General features: G+C 36.4%; 1 protein-coding gene across 1 annotated transcript; it reads right to left on the reverse strand.

Moving 5' to 3' along the window:
- RBP2 (retinol binding protein 2) lies at nt 1–11,039 on the reverse strand. Its single transcript, XM_015871315.3, has 4 exons — nt 10,909–11,039; nt 6,526–6,704; nt 2,028–2,129; nt 1–282 (listed from the first exon to the last, which is right to left on the reverse strand). Exons 1-4 carry the CDS (start codon nt 10,979–10,981, stop codon nt 229–231), a joined length of 408 nt encoding a protein of 135 aa, XP_015726801.1. The 5' UTR covers nt 10,982–11,039; the 3' UTR covers nt 1–228.
- Nucleotides 11,040–11,415: the final 376 nt, after the last annotated feature.

Here is an 11,415-nt window from a genome sequence, read left to right on the forward strand (position 1 = left end):
TTTGAAAGACAATCGCTTTTATTTAACTCCAAGACTGAAAAAAAAGAAAAAAAAATGCTACTGTTTATAACCGTTTGGTGCTATTTCTACAAAATGTTTCTCTTCATAAACATGCACAAAATTGCATTCAAATGGCTGTTTCAAATAGTTATTACAAAATCTGGTTTGCTTCTTTTTTAGACAAAGCGTCAGCACAATAGTGTGAGGAAGGTTTAAGTGGTTTTCTGGTTACTTTTTCTTCTTGAATATCTGATGGCACACCTGGTCTTCACATGTCAGTTCCTACAAGATTAAAACAATGAGTAAGAACATCGCGGTGCAAGTTGAACAGCCAGAAGCTCCCCTGCCCTGAAATGTCTTCAACTGTGCTATTGCATTAGAAAGATAAATGTAAGAAAAAGAGAACATAAGGAAAGAATAGTGAATTAGTATTATATTATTAGAATAGTATGAAAACAATCAGCACCACATGTTGCAGTAATTACATTTTGACACACGAATTGAGCTCTAAGCTGAATATATATGAAAAATGCATTAAAAGTGGTATTTGATGCAAGGCTTTTTCATGCTCCATTGTTAAAACAACATACTATAATAGTTTATATTTCATGTTATCTCATAATTAATGAGAATTATTGAAACAAGGAAATTCAAAACAAACAAAAAAGGGAAGATGATTTCCAACCATAGGGATGTTTACTTCAGAGAAGTGCCCAGCCATTCTTTAGAAGCCAAACTGGAATGGCATTTTTGCATAGCATTGCAGCTGATCTCTTAAAGTCTGGCACATGTGCACATCACAATGTATACTGCTTTATTAGTCTTCCAATTAGCTGGCGTTACTGTGCCTGATAAGGCTTGAAGATTAACTGAAGCTGGGTTTTTGGACAGAAGTCACGCTAACCTTCAAGATTGTTCCTGGAAACTCTTCTGAGAGTCTGCCTGGTCCTTCTGCTTCCCTGAGTCTTAGGCTCAACCCTACAGCCAGCATGTAGCATCTTTATTAGGTCAGCTTTCAACTGTGACTTAAATTGGAGGTGAAGATGTGTGCTGGACAACTGGCTTTCACAGAATCACACAGAATCACAGAATTGTAGGGGTTGGAAGGGACCTCTAGAGATCATCGAGTCCAACCCCCCTGCCAAAGCAGGCTCCCTACACCACGTCACTTTCAGTGGCATATACTGTTTTTTCAATTCATTGCCCTGACTGATCTAGCATACAGACGTCAGACAACATGGCTCACCATACCAACTATCTGTAGGGTAAAGTTGGCAAGGAGTAGATATCTAAATGCATATAATGAGACAAAAATTAATGAGGTCTTCTCCATAATCTTTCTGCACCCACCTACCATACCATCCATCCAACATTATCTTACCCATTTCTTGATTGTCCTCCCAAGAAACTTTGGAATAATGTTAATTATGTGATCTGGTTTTTGTATCTTTCCATACTCCAGTGAGTTCTCCTTTCCCACACAGCCCTTCCGGTCTCTATCAGGCTCAATGCATTCTTTTTCAGGCTCCATTTTTTTTTTCTGTTTCTATTGTACTAGCACAGAATAACTGGAGATTCTCTTCTTGAGTGCCCAGAGAGTGATTTCTGATCTGGATTCCTACATAGTTCCTTCTAATATTACATAGTGCTTCTTTAAGGACAAAACCCAACATTTTTCATGCAATCTTTTTCCTTTACTTTTTTCTTTTACTCTTCATTTTACTTCCAGTGATTAAAGGAGAACGAGAAGACATGAGAGGTGCAATGTAACAAGAAGGGTTAATAGCTGGAGGACAGTGAACTGGAGCAAAAAAGCACTGCAGGGTTATGTCTTAATTGGGAGCAGGTAAAAAGAAACTGAGCATTCCTGAGATGAAGCAGAAAGAGGGATTTCCATCAAGTTCAGAGATCAGAGCTGTCTAAATAAAGACCTTTCTAACTAGAATAAGTAAAAAAACCTTTGAAATGGAGGAACTGTACTTTGTTGCAGTCTGTTATGTATTAGGATTCTATATAGCGGCTCTTACCAGATGCAATTGGTCTCCTTCAATCCAGTGCTTCCAGCCACGATTTTTCTTTTCACCTTTCTGAACACACACCAGCTTGTCACCATCCCAGGTCACTAATGTCTTCATAAATGAAATAATTATTTCAGATATGTTAATAAGAAATTTGTGAATATGTGAAAATAAGCTAATTCAAACAATGAAAAAAACCCCAACCAATTACATTTTCTAACTATGGCTCCCCTTATTCTTCCTAGGAAAACCCAAACCAACCAGTAATCCAAGACCCTGAATGCTTTCAAGGTGATGGTAGCGAACATTTCATGGAGCTTTTTTGTCAGTTTCTGTGTATTTCTTCACATACGCTAGGTTAGCCTTCATACCACTTGCTGAGTCCAAAACAAAATTGCATGAAAATTGAAAATTGTGGTGTTTTTTTTTTTTCTTGCTGTTTAAAGACACTAATGAAAAGATCGTAGGTTTCATGAGTGGAGACCTGGGGACTTATATCAGATAGTTCTATGCTAAAGTTTATTCTAGCTCTGCACAAAATAACAAGAGAAAGTTTATATTGTCTTGTACAATACATGTATTTATTCTATATCATCTTTCATGCACTGTCACAAAAGAACTTTAAGCAGAGATTGTCATAGGCCTAATAGAAAAATAAATTTTTAGAGAGGCATTTGAATTGAATCATTTGGGGCACTGGTGCGTTCCACCTGGAACAAGGGTCTGGATGTGAGTTCCAGGTGGAATAAGCAGCAGGTACAGGAGTGACTGTGTGACCTAACCTCTGTTCTGACTGTGCATACAGATGGGACAACTCTGGTCACCCAATGATCATGGGTGTATGAGTTCAGAAACACATGACAGTATTAATTATCAGAGAAGATGAATAAATAAAACAGGAGTTCTGTAGATTTGTAGACTAGTCCACTAGTCTCTGATAGAATCTGGAGAATGTGGTTTGCCAAAGTATACAGATGTGTGAGATAACTGCAACTTTGTGGGCATCATAAAGCTGAAGGATATAGAACAACTGTGAATATATTTTACCCACACCTTCTTGCTCTGCCCTATAGAGGTCATGCTTGATTTTCTTCCTCCTAAAAGGCTGTTAGTATGTTTGTTCCTCAAGTATGCTATCCCATACAAAGGCTTATTTGACCTAGGGGGTCTTATTAAATCTCGTACTAGCTATCTGAACAAATTCCAGCTATTGGGGAAATATTCTGATATCCAAAAACTCAAAGAGGTTAATTTATCTTTTAGATCACTCCTAGGTGTTTATTTCTTTTATGGGGAAGTCTTTCTGGAACAGCTTGCTAAGAAGAGAGTCTGAGTGAGCTGAGCCTGTTCAGTATCCACAAGAGAGGGCTCAAGGGGAATCTCATACATGCTTATAAATACATAATGAGAAGAAATGAAGATGAGTGAGCCAGGCCCTTCTCAGTAGTTCCTAATTATGGGACAAGAGAAAACTGACCCAAATTAAACACGTGAAATTCCATCTAAACACAAGAAAACACTTTTTAACTGTGATGATGATCAGGCACTGACACAGGTTGCACAAGGAGTTTCTGGAATATCCATCTGTAGAGACAGTGAAACCCGGATCGACCTCAGTGGTGGACTGTGTGCTCAAGCTGACCCTGCCATAGCAAAGGGGTTGAAGTTGGTGGTGCCTGGAGGTCCCTTCCATTCTTAATCTCTGTGTGGTTCAGAGTCTGTCACTAATAAACGGGATACTAGATTCAATGGATCTTGTCCAGGATCAAGATGATCATATCTGTAGTGAGTTCTCTTTACAGGATGAATTCTCAACTCATAAGAGGTTGCTCCAAAAGTATTGTCTCTTATTTATTTCCTTGGAAACTACAACAGATACAAAGAGCACAATAACACAATTTGATAGGACAAGTTCTCAACTATAAAACACTGTTTTTCAACATAGCCAGCATCATTAGCAGTGCATTTTTGCTAGAGATGAGCCTGCATGCCATGCTCATAAAAATCTGCACCTGCAGAACTGACCTACTGTTGCTATTGCCACTGCTGAACTGCACCAGCTTCTGTCTCACTGCGCTGAATCTACTGTTTGGTCACCAGAGAAGTTCAGCAAGTGTCAGTGAGCGTCAGGTGGTGCAATTTTTTTCCACATGGAGAAATTCAGTTCCATGCCTTTGCTTCAGGCACAGTTCTATGACAGATACCATTTTATCAGACTTCCCCTCTGCTGTCACACAGTAACAAAATGGAATATTGGTGGGAAGGTACAGCCTCTACCGCCATCCCACTGTCATCTTCTTCTGACTCCATGGGCTGATTTAATAAAATAAGAGGCATTACTTTCAGTATAACCCTTGAGTATGCTACAGTAAATTCAGAGCAGCTTCTTTTGAATTCCTGTAGATTTGAACCATTGTCAATTAGCAAGACATTTATCCATTTATCATAGCTAAATCCTCATCAGAGACTGGTTACAATCAGTGGAAGTTATTAACATTCTCCAAGAGAATTGTGACCCTAATTTATGTTTTAGTTCAGGGTTGGATGATTTATTTCTCTTACGAGGGAGCCTTCTAGTAATAGGAAGACAAAACTCATTCCATTTCAGTTAAGTTCTTTCATATTTACAGTATTTTTAAGCTATGTGGTTTTTAAATTATCCATGGCTGCTTTATGTTTAAATGTTGCCTAGCAGTTTTATTACCTTCATGTGTTTGAGGCACTTTTTTTGTTAATAAATGACCAGAAAATTATTTTAGAGTAGCCTGGAGATTAATGGCTTGATGTGCTTCATCCTTCCTCCTCCTCTTGTTAGAAACAAATAGTATAATTTGTTCAGAATAGGATATTATACAAAAATGAATAAGCCAGGTAGGGGAATAATTGCACGCAATTGTCTGCAAGTGAAATGATTTTGCACAGAGATGAGAAAGAAAATGCCTTTTCTAGTGGTGAAAATGTAAGGATTTAAGAAGTGATGTAATTTTTGCTTCCTTAGGTCTTACTATCTTCAAGAGGTCTAAGATACATGGGTGCAAAGCTGTAATGCCTAAGCTCTGTCACAGGATAGTGTCCTACCCAGTGCTCACTGGAGAAAGTGATAGGGAAAAATTTAGATGTAGGCATGTTCAAGATGCTGAAAAATGGATGGTTCATCGAGTTCTGAATGAGAATTTGAAAGAAGTCATAGGAGTTACACAGCAGAAAGTCTATTGAAAAATGAAAAGTGATTTGCAATGAAAAAACAATGTACTCTATTACATGAATACAGATGGAAACATGGTGCTTTCCCATGGCAATTGCCAAAACTAGGTGGGTCTTTTTGACAGTGAGCTTTGATCTCAGCTACTTTTGTTTAAACTTTGTTTATTGAGAAGATAATGAGGCAGGGGACAACATCTTTTTGGAGAATAGTAGGAGAGATGTGAGATGAGAGGAAAAATAAAACTACGATAATTGTCAGATGAGTTGATAGAGGTAGATTCAGAGAATGATGCAAGTTTTTCAAGACCCTGAATGGAATAGTCAATAAAAATTTAAAATCTGTCACCCTTTCTACCTTTGAAACTATTGCTTATGTGTTTTAGGGGTGAGACTAGAATAAAACAGAAGTGATATCAATACAGAAACATGAAGTTGAATTCAATAAATGAATTTCTATCCATGATTATACTTATTATTTTTCTCACTAACTTCTCTGACATGGTCAGTTTTGAGGGTCACACAAGACTTTCTAGCTGATTCTATTGTAAGAGGTAGCGGATGTGCTAATACACAGTATGGTCCTTGACCCAAACATCACTTGTCCTCATAGCTCACTGAAGGTGTCTGAAGATATGCCCAAAGTTTGCTGTGGGAACTTCAAGCTTTAATCCTTAAGAAAGTAAAGCTTGCATTGCAAGACCTTGTTGCCTGTGGCTGTCTGTAGGCCAGTATTTGCATCTGTACTAGTGGTAACATGGGCTCACATTTTCTTCTTATCTCTTCTGAAAGCTCACTTATGTTTAATAGCTTGAGTGTAGGCTTCCTTTCAATAGCATTCAGTTTTTAAACTGTCCACTTGAGGCTGAGCAGCACAAGTTCAATGTGAACCTACTGATTCAGATCTTAAAATGTTTATGCACAGAAGATCCTAAAACCAGAATGATAGATTTAAAGTCTATTTAAAGAAGTTATGCAGGTGAAAATAAACATATTTTGTTACTTTCTAAATAAATAAAGAAAAGCTGAAAAAATCCCCTATTAGAAAAAACATGTAATTAACGACTGCCCTCATTTATGTGAGCATCCGTCCTGTTTTGTATTAAGTATAAATGATTGGAGCAGAAAAGGAAACTATCTCACGACAGAAACTAATTCTGCTTTGTAAAAATCTTTAAGTGTCTGTAAAGTTTTTGTGACTTTCCCCCCTCCTCCCCCCCCCTTTTTTTTTACCATATTCAGCTGTTTTTGGAACTGCTACTGCTGATACTGACTGTAGGCTAAAGAGAAATCAGACAGTATGTACCTTAACCACCCGGTTATCGAGTCCTTTGGTATGCTCTTCAAACTCCACTCCCACAGTGTAGTTCAGTTCATAGTTTCTCAAAGTACTCATTGTTTTTGTTTTAAAGTTGTCCCCATCTTGAATAATCTCCTTTGTTTGTTTCAAGTGTTTTGCAACCTTACGAGTTGCAAAATCAATGTCTGTCAAAAAGCAGAAAAGAAAGTATTGCACAGAAAATTCCAACTTTTGTTACCAAGAATAACAAAAAGTTCAACTTTTATGTTTATGCATTGTAAAAATAATATTTTGATTAATGGTGAATTAATTCCACAAATGACCTCTTTACCTGCAATATTGTCAGAGAAAAGGATCATTCAAAAATACCAACAGCTTCTGTTTTCAGGACTTTCAGCTTAAGGAACTTCTGATTTTACATTTTCTTATTAAGAGAGTGTGTGTGGGAATATTATGAGCAGGACTACAGCAAACAACAGCAGTTAATATATGCTGGTTTCTTAAATTCTGAATCTCCAGACTTTGCAGAGATGATATAACAAGACATATTCTTTTTTTGGCTTCACTCACATGAGATGCTAGGACTACCGTTAGCTTCTCATGCTTGAGAGCCCTTCCCTCTTCTCTGTCTGATGAATAAATAATGTAGCTCTTGGGCACATGAGGGTGTTGATATCGATTCTGCAGTGTTACAAATTTTGGCCACTCCTGAAATGTTGTTCTCAGAATAGGATGCCTTTTCAGAAAATAAGTGTGTTAGTAGAAAACGAATGCATTAGAATGAGCATGCAATCGCACTCATTTTGGATTTTGGCATGATATTTTTGCAGGGAAGCTATAATCTGTGGGAGTATACAAGAAGCTGAGTTTAAAAATCACAAAAATGTTACTAATGAATAAAAAGGAAACAGACAAATGCCCATCTTGTCCATTGTAGTTAAACAGCAAAGAGACAAATAAACAGCAGTGAGGTGTTAGAGGAGTAGTGATTCAAAGTCAAAAGTCAAATAAGTATCAAACTACAGCATTTGCCAGTTCATTTTTAATATTCTGTAAACATTTAATGCAGTCCTGATCTTGACATCCTTATTTTGTTCTTGATGTGGACTAACTTCTTAATGTAAGCAACTGAATACACTGAAAGTTACTGAGAGGACAATATTTATTACGATCATGACAGCTTGCCCCAGACAATCCACCTCTTGCCGACTACATTACCATCTGCAGTAAATATTTCTGACCAGCTTGGCAAAGAATCTTAATATAGTGCTATATGCAAATGAAATAATCTCACATGTTTCTGAAAGTTGTTGAAAAATGGTTTTGGCTTGTTATCCATCCCTTAGTAGTTCTGCATGTGAGTTAATCATTGTCAGCTCAGCAATGCAACATACTAATGGAGTCCTTTCTCTTTGGGTAGATTCATTATACTACTTGTGATGTACTAATTGAGTTGAGTGAGAGGTTTGGCTTGAGAAAAAAAAGTGACTTTTTTAACATGAGGAATAATGTTCTTGTTCGGTATTTATATTCAAGACTTCTTGGGTATATTTTATCTGCTATGGTGGATTAAAAGTGTCTTTGGGTCTGATTTATAACCAGGTAGCATAAAATTTAGGTCTCTCTGTGGGAAAAAAAATGTCTAGACTTCTAAGGAAACGCAATTTCTGACTAATATATTAGTCTTGTAGCTCCTGGAGAAAAACTGGGAGATTTTATTAAAGCATGGTTTTCATAACTGCATGTTGAACAATACAAGCAATAAAGATGATATATTGTTCTATTATAGTAGATTAAAATGCTTTGTAATGTGTTTATGATAAAGGCAAAATTTCTGGCTTAAAGGGCAAAACTATTCTTTAATTAAAGTACAGAAATACATATGTATTTATTATAAGGATGGATGAAGTTTTTTATAAAAGCCCTCAGTGTGCTTTGAACCTTAGCGCTTTAATACTTAAGTATCGACCACATGTAAAATTGGGAGAAACAGAGCAGAAGAATATCTTTTCACTCCTTCCATGTCATTTCTTTTCACTGATCATGAGTTAATGTAGGACACATTCTGAGAATCACCTGTAGCCATACGCATCTTTGTATTGGTTTTTTTTTTTTTTCATTTTTTTTTTTTCCCTATCTTCTTCCACTTACTTAGTGGCAGTTTGTCACTAGTATAATGTATCATATATGTGTATATATACACCAGAAATTATGACGTGTATGTACACATTGTTTCTCCATCCCAACCAGTTGCTGATGTTCTTGCTGTGAAAGTATTTTGAAAGTTTTGTCAGAAAGTTCGGCATCTCAACGTCTGAATCTGTCTGGAGTAGGCAGTGAATCAAACGATTTCCCTGGAAAAATAAATCTGCTTTGCATTCTTCATTCTAACACGTATTTTCTCCTTTGTCTTAAGCTATTGAGTGTGTCAATAAGCTTTTTGTCTTGTTACCATATTCTTTTTAATTCAGCTTTCCAGGACTGGGTTATCTGCTGGTTATCCTGAGGTCAATCACTAGTGTAGGCATTGAGAATTGTTGGATATGAGGGTTTTTTTTTAAATATCATTAACTGATTTCCTGATGTGTTACACTATTCTTCCTAACAAACATATTACCTTGACTTGTGGAATGTAGCTCTACAGATTTTTTTGCTTTTTTTGGGTAATCAACACCTTTACAAGTAACTTTTTGTGTCTGAGCAAGCAAATTCTCTAGATATCCAGTAAATCATCTCAACAGCTTTTTGGAGGAAGTAGAAGGAAGCCGTAAGTCTGAACTCCTGATGAAAACTACTTGAACTGCAAAAACTCTTGTTTATCAGCATATCTCTGAGTGGTGTCAGCTACAGTAAAAATCAGAGTAAGAGGAAGATCAAATGCTGAACAGAAGATACAAATCAATGACCATTAGACAGAAAACAGTGAGACAATATCTGAAAATGGGAAGAGCTTAAGTACAGTTGGGCCGGTGAGGGTTATTAACTGTAAACATAAAAATAAAATATGTTTAATTTTGTCATGTACTAATTTAGCCAATCAGTCTTCTACAATCTAGGTTAGATTAGTTAACTCCAATGATTACTCTTCTAAGTAATACCGATGTCATGAGTGGTAAAGAACAAATGATCTTTTGTGGCCCTCATCTGTGCTGTATTAAGGCCAGGAGATTTCTGATTCTAAAAATTATACTTCTTGTGCATGTATAAATTTAATTTCCATATTTTTTGCAGCTTTTTGAAATGCAGCCATGTTAATGCAATGGTAGAAGGAAGGTAACTGATTTTTCAGTGCCAATCCAGCATCTACTGAAGAAATTCATCAGAACTATTTTATTTATTCTGTAACTTCTTTTTAGCAAATTAAAGATCTACATCTCTGCCAGCCTTAGCGAGGAAGAATTTTCTGCACACTACATGCATAATCATAATGACCTGGAGCAAAAACAAGGTTTTATCTTTATGAGAATAAAAATACCTGAAAGACAATTTATTACTGAAAATAACAGGTGAAGCAAACAAAGACGTTTCTCTCAAAAATCCTTCTCACAGTCATGGCAAAAATTGAATATGTGTGGAAAAATAAGACTACAAACAACGCAGACTTAATCTTTATATGAAGTGACAAGGATATTACTTGCTGTCAGTTAATAGTGTTTTGGTATTCCAGCATCTACAAAATATGCTTAGTATCCTATATGGTGGATACACAAACTGTAGCCATCAGATCTCTAATGTTAAAGAAGCTAAAAAATAGTAATTGAAAGTTGTGTAAGGAGTGGGACAGTTCTTTGCTCATGTAGAATATATTGTTGCTATCAATGGTGGTGGCCAAGTGAAATTTAAGTTTTGTAATCATCCTCAGCTGATCCCATGGCCTAAGACTCCTTGCTGTATAAGCACGACTCCCATAAAAATTCCCAGAAGTATCTGCCCATTTCAGCTCTTACAGTTTGTACCACGCAACTGCTACATCCAATTCCCACTAGTTCAAAATACTAATTAAGCACTAAACACAACTGCTGCTTTACTGGTATGGGATATAACCGGCTCCTCTTTAACAGAGTGAGCCGGGTTATGGATGATCTGTTACACTGACTATATACCAGGAAAAAAAAAAAGAGAGTTTCTGTATCTGAAAGCCATTTATTTTATGTATGTATCTGTTTGTTTATTTTAATCTAAATATAGAGCAATATATTTGGCTACAATCTTCTCTTTCTTACATGCTAAGATCATTGTAATTGCAAGTACATTACAAATACTTGATTTCTAATGTGACTGACATCAACCCTTAGGTCAGTAGGCACAATACAGAAATAAGAAATTTCTTATCAATTTATAGAAAGATTTTACTTATAATGAAAACATAGTTAATATTTTTCACTTTACCTAATGCAACCATGTAGCCTTCAAAGTTCTCATTGGATTCCATTTCCCACGTCCCATTGTAATCAGCAGGCATGGTGGCAAGAGCTTAAAACCAACTTCAGACAGAAAGGTGAGGATGGAAACAGAACCTGTTAGGAGAATGTTTTATAAACCTTTCATATCTTATTTTTTCAAGGCTTATGGTTTTCTAGATAATACAGTTTAAGGGTCAGAGTGATAACCTTAGAAAACTTCGCTTTTATTAACAAAGTTCAGTTTGTCTGCCTTGCTGGCAGACAAGGATCACTTTCTGAAATACGTCGTAATACAGGATATGATTTTACAGTGACCTTTGTAAAGAACTACTAGCTATTACGGGGCACCTTAGAGATATATTAAACACAGTGGCAAATTGTACAACACAGTTAAAGTTCTCAAAGGTGAGTTCTGTTTTTCAGTTCCTTTCTACGTGTCACTTTTCCATGCGAAGAATAAGCCTTACAGGTCTGACAGATTCAGAACTCCCAT

This window comes from Coturnix japonica, chromosome 12 (assembly GCF_054131305.1).
Source record: "Coturnix japonica strain WE chromosome 12, WE-NBRP24, whole genome shotgun sequence".
Lineage (NCBI taxonomy): Eukaryota > Metazoa > Chordata > Aves > Galliformes > Phasianidae > Coturnix > Coturnix japonica.

Excerpts from the sequence above, each read along its gene's own strand:
- RBP2 (XM_015871315.3), bottom strand. The coding sequence starts at position 10,981 with ATGCCTGCTGATTACAATGGGACGTGGGAAATGGAATCCAATGAGAAC. Across the intron at positions 6,705-10,908 it reads AGGCTACATGGTTGCATTAG|ACATTGATTTTGCAACTCGT; the intron begins GTAAAGTGAAAA and ends GCTTTTTGACAG. Across the intron at positions 283-2,027 it reads AAGGAGACCAATTGCATCTG|GAACTGACATGTGAAGACCA; the intron begins GTAAGAGCCGCT and ends TTAATCTTGTAG.